This window comes from Crocuta crocuta, unplaced genomic scaffold (assembly GCF_008692635.1).
Source record: "Crocuta crocuta isolate KB4526 unplaced genomic scaffold, BGI_CrCroc_1.0 scaffold153, whole genome shotgun sequence".
NCBI classification, from domain to species: domain Eukaryota; kingdom Metazoa; phylum Chordata; class Mammalia; order Carnivora; family Hyaenidae; genus Crocuta; species Crocuta crocuta.
In genome coordinates, this window is record NW_027529525.1 from 1,311,756 (window position 1) to 1,331,984 (window position 20,229).

A 20,229-nucleotide genomic window follows, 5' to 3' on the forward strand; every position below is an offset into this window, starting at 1 on the left:
ATTTTCAGGGTTATCCCTTGAAGCAACTAGCTCTTCTCTTAACAGAGAGAAAAAAGTATTACAAATTCTGTGACTTACACATTTCAAAAGAATATAGAAACCATGGATATTATCCCATGGGGGAAATAGTATTTGAATGAGCATGAAGTCAGAGTGCTTAATATCTTTAAATTTATCTTGCTCCATTTAGTGAAAGAAAACATTTCATAGTATCTATTATTCAATTACAATATACATTTAAAAAATACTAATGTTGTAAAGAAGTATAGCAGAACCCAAGTGCCTTGATTCTTAATTCAATGTTCTTCTTACTATTGCCTCTTAATATTCTGAGTCCAGTAATTAATCCTGATTTTAAAGAGTCTCATAAAAATAATTTAAAAAATACAGAGCTCCCAACCCATCACTTGCCTCAAAAATATCATTCCTCAAAGGCAAGATATTTTCAAAACTGCTTAACTTCAGTTTTAATGTTTAAAACACTAAATGGTGTTAACAAGTGACCTTTAAAGTCTTACTCATTTTCAGATGTATTAATATTTTCACAGAATTTTTTTCCAAATAACATTGATTAAAGAGTTTCTTACTTCAGGAAGCATTATATTGTCTTTTTCTAATAATGTAAGTGCAAAGATGTTTACAAGTACAAAACAAGTCGATCTGTAGTCCCAAAAATTACTCTTTCAGCAACTTCTTTTTAGTATATCAACTGAAACTATGTGGCTGCATCTATAGAATCACAAAATTGTAATTGTTAAGAAAAGGAAATAAAATAATCTTTAATAATTATGAAATGACTTCAGAATGAAAAAACAAATAAGACATCGGTATGTATTTCTTAAATTGATAGTGAGATTGATCTGACCTTTTTAAAAACTCATGGTTGAGTTGTACACTTGTTCATTTTTGCCCATCTCTGGCTAACCAGGAGAACATTCTATGTCCAGGACTTAGTCAACTGAAGCAGTAAGGTCAGAAAGGTTGGACTCCACAGGGACAAAAGTCCAGGGCAAGGCTGAGAAGATGACATCTGGGAGGGTTGTAGGGGGCATAATCAGTAGGAACAGAGGTGGCAATATGAGTGGGCTTTATCAAACATTTGACTACCAATCTCAACAAAGTTGGGCCTGCAATTAAAAAAGGCCACCAAACAATAGCAATAGTTTTTATTTTTACCTTTCTGGATTATATAATGAGTGAAATGCCCACTGGATTTTCAATTTTTTATCATTTTTATACTATATGTCCACACAAAAGTTACATGAACATAATTCTATTTAAAAAAGTCTGCCCATTTTTTTACTAAAATATGATTAGCAGCAATGGGGAATTTTCCATATAATATGATTAAGCCATGCCTTTGGAATTTTCTTTTTCTTAACACTTTCATTGTTTTATTTTTAAAAATATTGATCCATCTGGAACTTGTAAATGTTCCAGTGTAATGCAAGACAACATTAAGTAAATCTTGACATTAAGTAAATAGTACATACTTACCAAAAAATATTTTTTTACTTCTTTGTTTTTATTTTAATCACCTGGTGCCCATCATGACAAGTCCACTCCTTAATCCCCATCATCCATTTCACCTATCCCTCCACCTACCACCTCTCTGGTAACCATCAGTTTATTCTCTATAGTTAAGAGTCTGTTTCTTTGTCTCACTTTGTTTTTCCTTTACTCATTTGTTTTGTTTATATGTCACAGGAGTGAAATCATATGGTAGTTTTCTCTGACATATTTTGCTTTGCATTATACTTTCTAGTTTGTTTCATATTGTTGCAAATGGCATGATTTCATTCTTTTTTGTGGCTGAGTAATATACCATTTTATATTCACCTTTTCATTATCCATTCATCTACTGATGGACGTTTGGGCTGCCTCTATAATTTGACTATTGTAAATAATGCTGCTACAGACATAGAAATGCATTATCCCCTTGAATTAGTGTTTTTATATTCTCTGGGTAAACAGTTAGTAGTGTGACTACTGGATCATAGAATAATTTATGTTTAACTTTTCAAGAAACCTCCATACTGTTTTCCATAGTGCTGCACCAGTTTGCATTCCCACCAACAATGCAAGAGGTTCATTTTTCTCCACATCCTTGCCAACAATGTGTTGTTCCTTGTTTTTGATTTTAGCCATTCTGATAGGTATGAGGTGATACCTCATCATAGTTTTGATTGGCATTTTCTTGATGATGAATGATGGTGAAAATCTTTTCGTGTGTTTGTTGGCCATCTGAATGTCTTCTTTGGAGAAATGACTTTCTGTCTTCTGGCCATTTTTAGTTGAATTACTTGTTTGGGGGGTATTGAGTTTTATAAGTTATTTATATAACTTGGAAACTAACCCCTTATCAGATATCAAAAAGAACTTTAAAGCCTTAAAGAGCTTTGAAATGTCTTTAAAGTTTAATTTCTAAAAATACAGCAGAATAAACATTCTTACTTAACAGACTTCAAAGAGTCTGAATTGTGAAATGTTCAGTGTGTCAAGGTGGATTGAATAGGCAGAAAACAGAGTCATATGACTATTTTTTCAACATAGTGATAAATGATATCACCTAAGAAAAATATAAATTATTGCCTTACTGTATATACTTTTATCTAGTTTTTACTTGGTACATTATAAAATGGCACAGTCCAAAAACTATTATATGTGGAGAACGATCCTTTTCTAATATTTTATGTCCCTATGTTCCTGTGGATATCAATATTAGAGTGTTTATCACCTTGAGTTCAGTCAAAATATTGCATGACTTTAATGTAAAGCCTTTATAGTCTTGTATGGTCATGCCATAACTGATTTTATGTAGAACAGGTAATTCTCATTTCTTAATTAGTTGCTCTGCTCTTTCTCACTCACACTGTGTATAGTATCCACAGTTATTCCTATGTCCGCAGGGACCAGCCTTCCTCCACTTCCAGAGGCCTTCTGGGAAAGGAAGTAGAAAGACTGAATAGGGATATGTGGTACCAACTTTCATCATTCAGTCAAATAAGACCTGTGAACTGCAAGACTTAACTTTTCTTCTCAGGACCCACTTCGATATCAGAAAGCAACAGCAACGACTTCTTCAGCTGTTTCAGGAGATTCCTCAGGTAGAACAGAAGCTCCTTCTGTGTGGGCTACTCAACAGATGGTGACACTTTGGTTAAAGGTTTAGGCAAGCTCCATCTTTCATTGTTTACTTGATGTTTCAAAAGATGTCTGACTCTCATTTTCAAGCACCAAATCTTCATCACCCTCAGGTTTATGACCATTGCTTAACATCCAGGTTTCACCTGTCCTCTGAGAAAAGCACCCGTCCAGTTTCCTCAAGTTCATTTCCTAGTGAGGTTTTAGAACATTATGTACATATCTGCTGGCCTGTTCACCCCATGCCTCTTATTTTTGTGGGGTTTTTTTCTGACAAGTTCTTTACTTTTTCATTCTTCTCTTCTTCTTACAGATACACTTGGGAAGATTTAAATGAATTAGGCCATGAGATAGTCACAGAAACAGTTAAAGAAGAGCAAGCAGTAAGAAAATCCAGACACACAGCAAAATTCGGTCTTTAATTCTTAGATGAGGTATCCCACGTCGAGCTCCAGACATAAGAGAGGGAGGGCAGAGAGGAAGAAAAATGCCAATGACCCCAGTGAAACCCCATGGTGGTCGGAACCCCACATCTGGGCAGGAGGATGAATTTTCTTTCCTTTTTTTTTTAAGTTTATTTATTTTGAGGAGTGGGGAGAAAAGCAGATTGAGAGGGAGAGAGAGAATCCCAAGCAGTCTTTGCACTGTCAGTGCAGAGCTCAATGCAGGGCTTGATCTCAGGAACTGTAAGATCATGACCTGAGATGAAATCAGGAGTCAGACGCTTAACCGACTGAGCCATACAGGCTCCTTAGACTGAATTTTCTTAATACTTGCCAATTTCAAAGTAATATATCAAAATATGAAAAGATAGTAATGGCTTTTTCTGAGGCTATATTTTACATTTCTGTTAAAATTTTAATTTTCCTCCAGTATAATATCTTTTAAGGTGGGTTTAAAATCTTTCCAGGCATATGGGACCATTTGATTTAGTAGCATACCATCAATATACCAAATTTCTCAGTGAAATGCGTTGGATAGCATCAAGAAAGATTCTGTAACTTCATGTCCTCACCTTCTTAGATGTTATAGAGGTTCTGGTACCATTCCAATGTGTGAAGATCAGGGAGTTCCCCCTACCAACAAGTAATGCTACAGATACTAGCTGGGTGTCCTACAATCCAACTCAACTCTGACACTAGTTAATGGGAGACAGCATCAGATTCCATGGTTAAGGGTTTATACCTGCAAGATTGCCCCTGTCTCACCCCGAAGTTGCCACCTGAGCCTCTGAGTGGCTATAAATCGAAGGTTCCCATGACCTACTCCTCAGGTTCAATTAATTTGCTAGAGCAGTTTACAGAACTCAGGGAAACATTTTGCTTACAGATCACTGGTTAATTATAAAAGGATATAACTCAGGAACACAGCCAGGTAGAAGAGATGCACAGGGCAAGATACGGAGAAAGGGTGAGAAGCTTTCATGCCCTCTCCAGCCATGCTACTCTCCCCAGTCTCCACATGTTCACCAACCTGGAAGCTCTTTGTCCCATGTCCTTTTGGGTTCATGGAGGCTTCATTACACAGGCATGATTGATTAAAACATTGGTCATTGGTGATTGAATGCAATCTCCAGCCCCTTCTACTTCCTGGAGGTGGAAGGGTGGGACAGAAAGCTCCAACCCTCTAATCACACAGTTGGCTCCATGGGCCACCAGCCCATCCTGTGGTGAGTTCCCAAAGCCACCCCATTAACATGTTGCTCCTCACTTAGGAAATTTGAAGGAGTTTAGGAGCTCCATGCCACAAAAGGAAATGAACACCAAATATTATATTTGTTATTACAAATCACAATAACACATAATTTAAATCATTTTGAGTCTTTTCAATAAGTTATACTTTTTTTAGTACATGTATTTAAAAGACAACAAAATGATGGGATTTTGAAGAGTATTTTCAAATATACATACCTGGGAAGGAACATTTTTGGGAGGTTCTATACGAATGCTTGGATCCCATTCTCCAGGAGGGAGAACAGTAACCTGATCCAGAAATTCATCGATTCCTGACACCAAGTCATTGCGATCTTTAGCTTTGTAAGCAACATCATGAAATACCTACAGGAGGAAGAGATAAAAATAATAAGTAAAAGATAAAAAGTAATCATAAAATCTTAACGTGTTCAGAGTTTTCATTTCCCAGTTATCTTGCATGTGATTATAACAATTTGAAGAACTAGGCAGCTCTAACTAAAGAAGTTTTTATTTTAAACTATAATAATTTATTCTACCAATGCACACGGATATAGATTTTTCTTAGAGTGCAAGAATGAATGCTGAAATTTCTGAAACAAAAGAAAAAGAGAAAGGAGTATGAAAGGAATCTTATGCAATCAGAATTAAGGATTCAAGCTTGGCAAAGGCTATTTATGTGTTGAAATCAAACTTTCAGAAAGAAGCCCTTGCTTAAAAATAGATCAGATTTCTAGAATATATTGCAAATTTTAGCAATACTTATACCCTGGAACATATAAACTAATAATAAAACATAAACTAATTTAAAAGGTTATATTGTTTTAATTTTTAAATAATAATAAAGTTATAAATTAGTGTTTTCTGGATACATAGCATATCATCTATCCAGTGTAACAGACATATTTCCATTCAAAATGAGTTATATTTACACACACACACACACACACACACACACACACACACGCTGTGGTAGTCATTTATGCTATTGACAGACATCACAGTTCTTTTAGACATAGGGCAAGGTGTCATTCCTTGCCTTCTTTGATAGTGGGATAGGTGTGTCCCATTTAGATGCAGATATGACACTTTCAGATGGCAGTTAGGCCAATAATTATGTAAGTTAACCCATTGCCTTTTGTCGGCTGTAGTGACTGAGAAAAAGCAGGATTACATGGAGCTTCTATGGGCCTGGGGGCCTGAGTGATGATAATCAGATGCTAATTTAGGATAGACATGGGCCATGATAGAAATAAATCCTCATTATTTTAAACCATTGAGATTGTAGGTGGTTATTCCTGCAGCGTAACACGGAGACGAATGAGATACTTAAGTAATGAGTAAAGTAAAAATAAAGATACAAGGGAAAATTTAATCTATATTAAACATAATTATAAATATTTCTGATACTTTTTGTACTTTATATAATATGAAACAGAACAGATATTTGAGGCTTGGGGTTACTAAATTATTCTTAAGCTGAGCTACATATTACACTGACCACCTTTTCTAAAATCTCCAGGGAAAGTGTGCTTTCAAATATTCTATTCTACTTTTAGACAATTTGTTTTAGTTTCTGGTTTGGTGCTCGATCTAAACTGCTAAAGAAGAGATCATGATTATTTTCAAAGGCTTTTTCTTTACTTTTCACAAAAGATCATTGGTATGATAAACATATAGTCTTGGCTTGGGATAATTTGAAGACACCAAAGGTATATTAATGGTTTAGTTGTATTTCAGTAAAGATAGTTTTTAAAATATTGACAATGCTGATTTCCCTGCCACAAGCCACAGAGTGTATAGCTCAGAATCTCTCTCCTTTTCTAAAGAGTTTTATATGACCATCAGACCTGATCTGAACATTTAATAATTGCAAATGTTCTTAATCCCAACAAGAATTTGGCTACTTTACTCTTCCTCTTCTAGTAGCAACTCTCTTGAAATCTTTCTTGATTTGACCTTTTAATTTAAAAAAATTGATTCAGGGCACCTGGGTGGCTCAGTCGGTTGAGCCTCCGACTTTGGCTCAGGTCATGATCTCACCGGTTTGTGGGTTCGAGCTCCGCATTAGGCTCTGTGCTGACAGCTCGGAGCCTGGAGTTTGCTCAGATTCTGTGTCTCCCCCTCTCTCTGTCCCTCCCCTACTCACACTCTGTCTCTCTCTCCTTCAAAAATAAATAAAAATTTTTTAATTGCTTCTAGGGATCACATGCTCCTATACCTGCTTTAGATATATGAATGTCCAAATTTATCCAGGACAGCTGATTTCCTATTATCTTAAAACCCCTCAGATACCACAACTTGTTTGATTTTAAATTAAAAATATTCTTTACGGGGCGCCTGGGTGGCTTAGTTGGTTAAGCGTCCGACTTTCGCTTAGGTCATGATCTCGTGGTTCCTGGGTTCAAGCCCTGCGTCGGGCTCTGTGCTGACTGCCAGCTCGGAGCCTGGAGCCTATTTCTGAGTCTGTATCCCCGTCTCTCTCTGACCCTCCCCTGCTCACGCTGTCTCTCTCTCTCTCTCCCTCCTAGAAATAAATAAAAATATTTTTAAAAAAACATTCTTTACTATTGATTTCCTATCACCGATTTCCCCAATAGCTTAATTACTTTAAAGGTCTCTTCTCCCTTCTCTTTGTTTAGCTAACCTTACATTGTGATTTCAACATACATTTGACTTTTTTTTTTTAAATATTTTTATTTATTTCTAGGAGAAGGAGAGAGTGAGACAGCGTGAGCAGGGGAGGTTCAGAGAGAGAGAGGGAGACACAGACTCTGAAATAGGCTCCAGGCTCTGAGCTGGCAGTCAGCACAGAGCCCAACGCGGGGCTCAAACCCACGAACCGCGAGATCATGACCTAAGCGAAAGTCGGACGCTTAACCGACTAAGCCACCAAGGCGCCCCACATTTGACTTTTAAGAGAAGCCTTCCCTGATCCCCTTTCAAATAAGATTAGACATCCTGTTAATACACTCCAAACACCTTATCCTTTTTTTTGATAGTTTTCACTGCAATGATATTTATTACAATTAATTGTAATTATATAATTCATTCTTTAATGCTTATTTTTCCTGCTAAAACATGAGCTCTAAACATTCATTTAATATTTGTCAAACTATTTATATGCTAAGGATACAGCAGTGAATAAAACCAACAAAAATCGGTTATCCATCCCCTCATGGAGCTTACATTCCAGTGGGAGGGGAGAGATGAATAAGCAATATAAGGAGTATATATTTTATTGGAAGGTGGAAAGTCCAGTGCAGAAAAATGAGGCAGGAAGAAGAATAAGGGTATGACTAGGGGATACTGTGATATTAAATAGGGTGATTAAGAAAGACTTCAATGAGACATTTCAGCAAAAACCACGTTATTGGAATCAAGAGCTCTCCAGGCAGAGGGTACAGCCAGTGCAAAGATTCTTGGGTGAGAGCATGCATGTCATACTTGAAAAGTAGGTAAGAGGCTAAATCCTGGGAAGGAATGAGCTAGAAGGAAAGGTCAGAAGGGCAGAAAGTCATCCTGTAGGATTTTGTAGATCATCATAAGCATTTTGCCTTTTACTCTGAATGAGATAAGAAGCTATTAGAGGGCCTTGAGCAGAAGCATAGCTCAAGCCTAGCTCTGTGTCAACAACAGAATGAAGTAGGCAAGGGCAGAGAGCAAGTAGAAGTTCTGTTGCAATAACAGAATAATAATGGTGGCACGGGCCAGGTGATAGGGGTAAAAACCAGGTGATCACAGTTCAGAAAGTCAGAAGTAGTAGAATTCTGGACATATTGTGAAAGTAGAGCCAGGAAGATTTACTGATAGATTGGACTTGAGTGTGAAAGAGAAGTCAAGGATGACTTCAGGCTGGGGCGCCTGGGTGGCTTAGTCGGTTAAGCGTCCGACTTTCGCTTAGGTCATGATCTCGCAGTTCGTGGGTTCGAGCCCCGCATTGGGCTCTGTGCTGACTGCCAGCTCGGAGCCTGGAGCCTGGAGCCTGTTTCAGAGTCTGTGTCCCCTCTCTCTCTGACCTTCCCCTGCTCACGCTGTCTCTCTCTCTCCTAGAAATAAATTAAAATATTAAAAAAAAAAAAAGGATGACTTCAGGCTGTTCCATGAGGCCAGTGCCCAAAGCTTTAATTTCTACCACATTATCTCCAATATGTAGTAGGCAATAAATATATATTCATCACAGTAAGAACATGAAATATTTACAATTATTGTCATTCCCAGTTTGAAGATGAGAAAACTGAGGCAGAAAGAGTGGAGGTTAACTTGCTCAAGATCACACAGTAAGAAGTACTCTTTCCTTCTTTCTTCTTTACTTTTTTCCTCCCCCATGCCTCTCTTCCTCTATTTCTTTCTCTTCTTTCTAAAATATAGGAGAGTGTACACCATCTTTGTAAGGGGATAGAAATGATATAATAAGGAGGGAGAAACTGATAATGTAGGAACCATAATTAAGGAGCAAAGTTCCCATTGATGCAGTGGGTGGGAAGAAGGAAGGATATAGAAAAAGAGGCTGAGGAAAAAGCATCAGTGAATTGGGAAGAAACCTCAGTAAATGTTTGTTTCAAGCCTGCTTTTACTATTTCTGGGCCTTTGTTCTTCTATATTTTTCTTAGAATAAGCTTATCAAGCTCCTTGATAAATCCTGTCGGGATTCTGATTGGAATTGCATTGATTTTTCTTTCACCACCACTGCTTGCCCAAATTGTTGCAATGCCTCTTAAGTGGTCTCTCTGCTTTCTCCTTTGCTCCTCCACAAGCCAAGTGATGCTTTTAAGATGTGAGAAAAATCATATCATATCTTTATTCAAAATCTTTCATTTGCATCCCAACTCAAAGTCCTTATGTGGTCTGCAAATACCCTGCATAGGGGCCCATTGCCTCTTTGACCTCATTGCCTACTGCACTCTCCCTTTCTTCCTCCTGCCCCGCCATGTTGTCCTCTTTGCTGTTCCTCAGATATTCCTGGCATGCTCCTGACTCAAAGCATTTTCCCTTATTTATTCTTTTGTTTGGAAAATAGTCCCTCAAATATCTGAAAAGCTTGTTCCTTCTCCTCTTTTAGGCTCCTGATTTTAACTTGCAATTGTCCCCATCCAATGCCTGTCTTCCTTATTTGGTAGTTTCCTCCATAGCACTTATCACCACATATCATATATTTCACTTTTATGTGTTAGTCTGTCTTTCCAATAGACTATTAGCTTGATGAAAGAAAAGGCCTTGTCTATTTTGTTCACTCATATATCCCTAGCAACTGCAAAAGTGTCTGATAAATAGTTCACATTCAATAAATATTTATTGAATTAATAAAGAACAAAGTGAAGAAGGCATATGACCTAATAGAGACCAAGACTCATTGTAGTAAAGATCCTATAATTTAAGTAGTGATGGGCAGAGGAAATGATGGACTAACCAATAAATGGTACTAAGCCAAGTGATTATATAAAAATGAAACTGGATCTTTACCCATCTCCCATATAAAAATCAATTCAAGTATATTAAAAACTTGTATATGAGAGATAAAGTATAAAACTCATTAAACATAAAAGAATGTATTTAAGCCATAGTTCATATTTCATAGTTATAGTCTCAAAACAAATAATTTTAGTTGTTCTTCATGAAAGAAAAAAACAAAAAGAAAGAACAGGTGTTCAACAATGTCAAATGCCAACAGGAGATCAAGTGACATGAGTACAGAACATGGACTAGTATACTTGGTAAATAAGGACCTTACTGAAAGCAGTTTTAGTACAGTGGTGGTGACAAACATCAGACTGTAACTTATTGAGATGAATGAAGCCAAGATATTGAGAATGAAGTAGACACTACTCCTTCAAAGCTGAGTGAGATTCAGATTCAGTCAACAGTTCTTCAATGGTAGATGCTATGTGAAGCAGTAAGGCATTTCATTTTAAGGATGGAGAAAACCTGGACATGTATTTAATATGTATTTCTTAAATAGCTACTATATTTGGGCTTGGTCTCTGATTGGACAGAAAGTCAGTATTGATTTAAAATCTGGGTAAGAGAGAAAATTGTTGGCTCAAAAACCAAGAACAAGAAAAATGATGTCATTCTTAGTAATTTTTTGTTTTTGTTTTTCCTTCCATCATCATAAAACTACGTTTTAAATATATGTTAATATATTGATTTTATTATCATTTTAAAATAAATTTCATAAATACAGATTTTTAAAAATTCTCAGTATTCGGTGCCTGGGTGGCTCAGTCAGTTAAGCGTCTGACTTCGGCTCAGGTCATGATCTCACAATTCGTGGATTCGAGCCCCGCATTAGGCTCTGTGCTGACAGCTAGCTCAGAGCCTGGAGCCTATCTTCAGATTCTGTATTTCCCTTTCTCTCTGACCCTCCCCTAGCTCACACATCTCTCTCTCTTTCTCTCTCTCTCAAATAAAACATTAAAAAAATTTTAATTCTCAGTTTTAATTTTTATTTTGATAAATATCAGTGTGCTATTTATATAAACAAAAGCTCTTTGGTGTGCTTAATAATGTTTAAGAATGGAAAGGGATTAATACAATGGTAGTAGTGCCAATAAGTAAAATCATATGATTTATCTTTAGTAATGCTTAACAAAAAGGAACAAACTAGATTACTGAATTGATTCAAGATCAGGTATTGTTAGCACATTCAGTCATTAACTCATTAAAAATATTATTAAACCCTGACTGAGGACCAGACATTATGCTAAGTCTAAAGATACAAAAGGAAAAGACAGACTACGTACAAGAAGTTTCCAGTATGGAGAGGAGAAAAACAAACCATGAACAAAACACTTCTTTGAGCACATGACAAAATCAGGGCACAAAAATGAATAGTAAATGGTAACTTCTGTCACAGAATTTATAGTTTGATATTGTAATCTGATTCACCAGTTCCTTAACAAACTTTATGAATCAACATACTAAATTTTGTTCTTAATGAGTGTAATTATCCACTGACTTCAAAGCAATTAGATAAGTAGAATAACTTATCTACCCGTGTTTTGAACAAAAAAATTCTTTCTCTTGTAAAAGAGGAAACATTTAAACATTTTTTGATATTCAATTAATGTGCTATTATAATTAACATGCCCTTTATAATTACTCTCTTGTCTTCTATAGTAACTTCCTGGCTGAGTTTCTGCTTCTCTATTCCACTGCTGAGAGAGTTACAAATTGCCCTAGAAGATGGAGGTGAAGACTGGAATTTTGCTGTCACAAGACAAGAAATGCCAGGAGCCACCAGAAGCTGGAGAGACAAGGAAATATTCTCCCCTACAGCCTTCAGAGAGAGTGTGGCCCTTCTAATGCCTTGACTTCACACTTCTAGCTCCTCAAAATGTGAGAAAATAAATTATTTCTGTCTTAATCACCTGGCTGGTGGTAATTTTTTATGGCAACCATAGGAAACAAATATATTAAGATGATTTTCAAACTGATGAAAAATATGTTTTCTTCTAGCTTTTGGTCTCCTATGTGTAAATATCCATAACAGATCCATACAAAATCATAAAACATAACTTGGACATAAGTAATAGAATTTATATCAAACCCCAAAGTTCAAATTTTCAGATTTCATAAGCCTAAGGAAAAATTATATAAGAATACTAACTTGTTTTTTTTTTTTAATTTTCAATCCAAAGCTATGTATTTCAATAAATACATTAAATTCTTTAGGTGAGATTCTAGAAAATGTATAACTTGTTTATTATTTACTACTGAATTTTGAATGGATGGCCCTTCTGTGGTCTTTTGTACCTGCTCTTCTTTAACAACAAAAAACAATAAATAATAGATTTCCATAGGGTGTTGGAGATACAAGAAACCAGTTATATGTTAGTACTTATGTTCTTATTTTTATGATCATACATTTTGGAGACATATACCTCTTTGAGAAGCTGCTAAAAGCATTTTCCAGCCCAAAAAAAGTACATACAAAATTTGTGTGCTGTGTAATAGAGATCACAGCCCCCTTGAAATCCATCTGTAGCTCCTCTAATGGTTCAAAGACTCTCAGGTTAAGAGCATTCAGCCAAAACTGTAAAGAGAGTTGATAGTTGTCGCATAGCTTTTGGTGTCATATATACTATTCAGATACACTGCCATTGTTTTTTCTTGAAGTCCTAGAATTATTTTGCCCAAAACAAGATTTGTAATGATATCAACAATGGCACTCATTTTAGCAGGACATACACTATAAGGGGAATATTAAGAAATACCTTTTAAATGTCACTAAATAAAGAATTTTCTCTAGAGTATGAGATTTTAAGGCATATTCGCATGTGTGAATTTATTATCCCTTTCAAACAAATTTTTCCAAAGGAAATTTTATACTTGAAACATAGAGGAAGAGGGATTTAATAGAGAGAAATCTGATTCACAACAAATAGTCATGAATACAGGAACTCCAAAAGTTAAGTGTACCTAGTGGGGAAAATGTTCCCAACGAACTTGAATAAATACCTCATCTGTCATTAGGGTTGCAATTGATCTGCCAATCTCATGGTACTGTTGACCCTTTCCCAGGGGTCCCAGAAGAATGAACAAAAATCTGTAATTAAGAAGAAAAAAAACAAAAAAGTTTCAAGGTAGAAATATAAAAAATAACTTTAGTAGTTACAGAATCACTCAGCTCAAAGGACTAATTTAAGATGGAGAATTTGATGTAAAACACTTGACATAGTTTTTCCCAGTTTATTATTGTTAGGAAACATTTTATGATGACTGACTCTTATGCTTAAGATCCCTGAGCAATGGGAATCCGTGGTTATTTTGATCTCAGGATTTTCCCATATAGTTACCCTTAGAGCCTACATGATATTGAGAATTTTAAGGATTCTATAATCGTTAGAGGAGGAAGGTGAGAAAAGTAAAATATGATTAAATTTTCTGAATTATAATGAAGAGAACTCACTAATATGCAAATTGTAGAATGGAGTAAAGAGGAAAAAGGTAACAATAGTATAAACAAAGAACACGGTCAAAAAACAGTAGGTCTATGTACAATTCACATTAAATAAAAAATTACTGTCAGGAATCAAAGATAAATTAGGCAGAAGAAACAGGGAGTTAATAATCTGTTAATTCCAATTATGGAGGAATAAAAATACTAGCTACATTGTGATAGTTCATCTAAATTAGACTGAAAGTCTAGCAAACTCATCACAACTGGAATTTTTGAAGAAATCAATACATGCTCTAGATTTGGAGGACTGGTTATTGCCTTGTCTCTGAAAAAGGTCAATGCTGCAGGGAAATTGCAAAAAATTTTAAATGCCCTATATTCTGCAACATACTTCAGTGGTATTAGTTTGTTAAATGGTTTAAAGACTAATAGCTTTATAAGGTATACAGAACCAGATACTACACTCCTACCTTTCATTTAATTATAAACTTTAGAGACTGTACATGTTTTTACATGAAGCATGTATTACACAGTCTTAGAGAGTCTGACATTAATTGTTTGTATTAGTTTTAACCTGAACCCAAGTCAATTTCTACTATACAGAAATGTCTACTGCACATTTAAAAGAGGACCAGCTTAATGTGGTGTCAGATGCTTTATCACTATAATACTTCTAAGAAATTTTATAACTTATGTACATCTTGCTGTTTTTCAAGTTTCTACTTGGGCTATTTATAAAGTCCTAAAAAATTATTTTGTGACATTTTTACTATGTGTGCTATTATATTCATGGTGTGCCCTTTTGTCCTCCTAAGAAAGAATAATTAGGAACCTTGAACAGCTTTCTTTATTCTACTTGTCTAACTAATCTTCTTCCATTTTTCACCTTCACAAACTAAATAGTCTAGTCTTTTTAATCTCTCCCTTACACAGTGGCTCTACTGTGCCCCTAATTTTTCCTCCATTGTTCTCTACACATATTTTGCTATGTCAGTATGAAATGAGGTCACCTAAACCTTGACAGTTTTCAAAGTGAGAGTATATAACCCCATTAAGGCTTTTCTCTACTCCTGGGAATTTTTCTTTTCTCTCCTTTGAAATACAGGAACTATCATTGTCATAAATAGCCATCATTGACGCAGAATTTCATCAGACACTTTCCTAAATGGTGGAACAAGAATGCACTGCTTGGAGGACTGAAAAGGAACTTTAAACTACTAAAATAATACTTCTACAATTAGTAAGTCTGACATCTTACATCTGAAGTCCAAATTCCCAGCAACTCTGAATAGATTGCAAGTTGTATATAGAAAAAATGCAGTCTAATCAGTCAGATGCCACTTTAATGTGCTCCAGTCATCTTCCCTCTTTTTAATGAAAGTCGGCATGTATCGGAAGTCTCGATAGCCATCCAACAGCATGAATAGATACTTCTTCCTGCAACCTGAATGGTAACCAGCTTCCTGCCTCCAATCTGTTCCTGTCACAGATTTGGGGATGGGTTTTTGATCACCAGATCCCTCTTCCCTCTGCTGAGCTCTTATGAATTGAGGCCTCTCCTGGGCAAACTAGTCCACGTTTTTGGAATATCTTCTCCATAATCAAAGCACAGAGTGATATAATATGCTATGTTTTTAGTCAAGGTCAAAGGTCCATGGAAGAAACATGTTATACAAACCTAGAACCATTTGCAAGTGGAGCAAATGGCTGTCTGTATATAGGAATCCCATTTAACGGAGGGAAAAGGGAAGAAAACAAGGCCCCTGAATGAATTGCTAGGAACCTAACATGCTGAAGTCAGTATTTTTTTTTTTCCACAATTTTGCCCATGGGCATATATTTTATCTATAAAATTTAGAGGTGAATTATAAACAGTGTAACTCAGTTTGTATTAACTCTAAGTTGTTAGTTTCTATGTATAGCGGAATGAAAAGTATGTTTAGGTAATCAAATTAAATTTGTACTTTTGGTTTGAATTCAACCACAGTACCATGATGCTACCACCAAGGATTCTTCAGACTCTATGTATGGGAAACATAACACGCCTGGGATGGACAGAGACAGTACATTAGATAGAGCAGGGCCTCTCATAATGATGACACTAGCATGTATTTGAAAAGCCTACTCATTCAATCATAGGCTATGAAACTTTTACCTTTTCGAGTCTGACCACACTCATATACAGGATCCCTCTTTAGACCAAAATCCATCTTTAGCCACAATGCAATCTTTGAGGAAAGCCCAACACTTCATCCTTTTTAGCAACATTGCAAGAAAGGATTTGTATGGTGATAGAGACCAGGGTATTCAGAGATGAGGAGCATGCCTAACAGAAAACACTGGACTTTGAGAGAAAGAAGGAGAGGACAGAATAATTTTTAAAGTATGTCCCTCCTCTTCCACAAACAAGAAGGAACGATTTTGTGCATTACACATTCATTTCTAGAAGAACTTCCAAAGGAAATTATATTTACTCCCGGTTTTCCTGTTTTGGTTTTGGGCATTTTTTTATTTTACTAAAAACAATGGGTACAGAAAAATGCAAAAGATGCTCTTATACTTTTTACCTGGTTGGAATTGGGACTTCAGCCAGCCCTTGAAGCAATACGGCAGGAGACAACCTTACAAACGCAACCACAGTTCGATCCAAGAACTCCAATTCCCCGACTAAGATGTTTGAAGCTTCAGCACCTGGAGGAATCTTTTTCATAAAATGCAGATCAACCTGAGAGCATCACAGAGTAAAATAAGATAAACCAACATTTGCTAAGTCATATCCCAGCAGTGTTTCATATGTGGTAACCCATCAATAAATATAAGTGAAATAAATATAACTTATAGAAATAGCATGTAAATTAAGTTTTAAAATAGTTAAACATCTCATTTGCCCTTTAAAAATAATAATTTTTTCTTGTGCATTTTTTGAAGTTCTCATATATAAGCTGAATACTCTAGTTTCTCTTTGCAATGTTTTTAAAAGAAACTTCTTCAGCATCAGCAATCTTGAAATTTTCAGGGAGAAAAGCATATGTGATCAATTAGATGAATATATTTTAATCATTTAATTAATATTTGCGGGGAGGCTTAAATATTTTTATATTACATTAACGTAATTTTGTGCACAAAATATTTCAATTAATTAATACTCAAAATATGCTTATTTCAAAAGAAATATAATGCTCAAAATATGCTTATTTCAAAAGAAATATAATCATGTTTCTCCTTACAATTTATGATTTTAGTCTTCATCTTTCTTCCAGTTTTTCTGTATCCTTCATATTCTATACTTGGCTTGACAATACTTCAATTTTAATTTCTCATCAGAAATTAGGATTTAAATATAGCAAGGTAAAGAAAAATACTGTATTAACATTTGAAGTTGCTGAATAGGCATAGTTGAATTTCTGATATGAGATGTCTGTGTTTGAAATGAATGCACACAAAACAAAAGCAACCGTTTACAAGAAGATATGCTTAAAAGGCGAAGGCTGAAAAATGATTGTAAAATAGTGTTAAAAGTAAATATCAATTTTTAATGCACAGGGCCTCAGTGAAAACTAAGCAATGACTTTAAAGTCAATTTCACAGGCCTATTTCTTGTTTCTAATTCATTTAAGTTGCTTTTTATGGATACCTTTCTATAGGGAGAGTAAAAGTTTATCTGCTACAGTAACTGGTTATGCTCTCATGTGAATGAAATGAGGGCCCAAGATCACAGTCTGAATAGGTGCAAGAGAGAAAAGAGCTCTGGCAAATACAGGTGAGGCTAAGATAGTTTTCTTTTGAAAACCTAATGATTTTAAAAGATTTTTTCCAAGAAGTTTACAATTTATAAAGTTAAATTTTGGGTGAGGACCTTAGGAAGTCCATAGCCAGATTGCAGTGACTACATTTAATATGTTGCTTTCAGAAATCAAGACCTCAGCATAACTATTTGGAAGGTTTATAACTACTTAATTTTTCTGTAAGATATGGGTGTCATAAAACAGAAATCTTATTATGTGACATCCACATTTTATCACAAGGATTAAACATAAAAACAATCTTCAGAACTCTACTAAAAATAGTAAATAGAACCAATGTTCTATTTTAAAGAAAAAGAAAAATAACTTAACAGAGCAAAACTGTCTATAAAAATTATGACAAGTATTATAAATTCCAAAATTTTCAAACTGCAAATATACTTCCAAATATAAATCTGTAAACTCATAAAACATACATTGGGATATCATATGGTAAATATTTTCCTTTTACAAAGTATTTATTTATCTTAATAATGGAAGGTTAAATTTCATGGGAACTATTATCATATTTTTGTATTTATTTGTCTAGCTAGAAGAAATGCACACATTGAAAATGCTTTGAATTAGTAATGCTTTACAATTTTATGATAATGCATACATTTTGAAGAAGAGAATAAAAGGCACTATTAGCCCTGTGAGGAAAATATAGTATATCTTCATCTTTATAAGTCTTTTAGAGCCTAACATGTAAACAACTAAGTTTTTTTTCTCCCAATGGAAATAACAATTACACAATGTTAATATTCTGGAACAAAATTTAAAATGAGAAAATAGCTTTTTAAGAAAATCTATAATTGATAAATATGAATTATATTGATAATACCTGTCATAACTTTAATGAGAAATTTAAATTCCACCCAAAAACTTTCTATAAACTCATTTATTGTTTGGCAAATGCCATAGGCTTAACTACTGAAGTCCGTGCCTCAGACTGGTGGTAATCATACAAATAAAATGCCTTAAGATCCACTTTAATTAAATTAAGGAGTACATAGTGTGCTAAAATAGTCTAATTTTACAAAAGGAAATATATGGCCCTAGCATTTAAATTATTTTTGTATTACATAATACCTAATATGTCATTGATTTATATCTTTTATGTAGAAAAAACATTAAAATATACAGAATTTAATTTGAGGTTTAGCAAATTTAGCTTTTGATTGAAAATGTAATAAGTTATAGTTAAATAATATATATCTGGAGTAGCCATTTTATTATACTCAATACATTCTATTATTCTTAGAGTAGTCATATATTTAGGGGTAAGAGATTATTTTACACATTATCTAATTATATTATTACATTATACAATTATATATTATATTGCTCCTAGATTAGCCCTATATTTTTGTGTTTGTGCTAATATACTATTCATAAGAACCTTAGTTGACAATCAAACTACCTTTTAATATAACAATGGTCTCTAAGACAATCCTCAAGTGGAATCAAACACTTGGAATGAACACAAAGAAACTCTAGGCTTTTCTTGTTCTCTGAATAGGACCTTGAAGAAATCAAGCTATACTCTCATGAATATGGATTTACACTCAGGCTTCTGGGCTCTCTAGACCTTTCTGCTGAGCTAACAAGGGAAAGATGCTTTATTCTGGACATTTTGTACCTGAGCTGTGGGTGAGAAAGAGATCTATCTCCAGGGAACAAGGTTAGACAGAAGATCATGGTGGAATAAAAAGAAGTGTCTGGACAAGCCGCATGCTGAGATGGCAAGGAAAAGCTGATGGGACTTCAGGGAGAAAGCTTAAGTCTTAAGGCCATTATAGAAAGCACAAGAAAATTAATAGGGATTCTCTGGGGAAGAAATGGTGTTGTGACACTAACCAGCCAGTGATCTTGAGCAGCTCTCTTACTCTCTCACTTTCTAAATGAGAAGATTTCTAAGGTTTTCTGCTGTTCAAGGATTTAATAATCTAACTCACTGTAAAATGTTTCACATAGTAAAGATAGATGCAGAGGAAAGTTCTCTCTACATAGAAAATAATATGAAGTCCTCTTTGGGTCATTTGAAATAAAAGAAACACCTCCAACATCTGAGAAATACTAAAATAGGCATCTTCTCCATGTCAGTTTAAGAAACAAAGAGATATGGAACATTTTCACACATCTGTTTTTTAAAAACATTATGGGAAGTAAAAATCTGATAACTCCTATTATATTCAAAAACATTCCTTAAGTTAATAAATTTAATGAGCTTATTATCCATTGAAGGGTTAAAAATATATAGATTGATGGGCGCCTAGTGGCTTAGTTGGTTAAGTATCTGAATTCAGCTCAGGTCATGATCTTTCAGTTCATGGGTTCGAGCCCTGCATCTGGCTCTGTGCTGTCCGCACAGAGCCTGGAGCCTGCTTTGGATTCTGTGTCTACCTCTCTCTCTGCACCTCCCCTGCTCACGCTCTGTCTCTATCTCTCTCTCAAAAGTAAACATCCCCCCAAAATTTTTTAATGTAAATGGAATGTACCTAAGATATAGAATCAAGTCACATGTCCTTAACATCTCAAAATTCTACTGGGATTTAGAATCTACACATTAAAGCTTAAATATTTATATAGACACAGTAACCTGGAGACTAGCCGAGCTTTGACAAACTCACTACCAAAATAAAATCATGAGAGTTAAAAAAAAAAAAAAAAAAAAAAAAAAAAAAAAAAAAAAAAAAAAAAACACACC

At 34.9% G+C, this 20,229-nt stretch overlaps 1 protein-coding gene and 1 pseudogene across 2 annotated transcripts in view; both read right to left on the reverse strand.

Moving 5' to 3' along the window:
- The window catches only part of SLC4A10 (solute carrier family 4 member 10), a 203,480-nt gene that overhangs the window by 86,275 nt on the left and 96,976 nt on the right, over window positions 1–20,229 (reverse strand). For both annotated transcript variants that reach the window (XM_077760991.1, XM_077760992.1), the window contains 3 exons: window positions 16,305–16,462; window positions 13,296–13,383; window positions 5,055–5,201 (listed from right to left, as the gene is read on the reverse strand). In XM_077760991.1, the coding sequence (XP_077617117.1) occupies window positions 5,055–5,201; window positions 13,296–13,383; window positions 16,305–16,462 (393 nt within the window). The remainder of the gene's footprint in view (window positions 1–5,054; window positions 5,202–13,295; window positions 13,384–16,304; window positions 16,463–20,229) is intronic.
- On the reverse strand, window positions 2,845–3,677 carry LOC144229039 (UBX domain-containing protein 8-like; annotated as a pseudogene).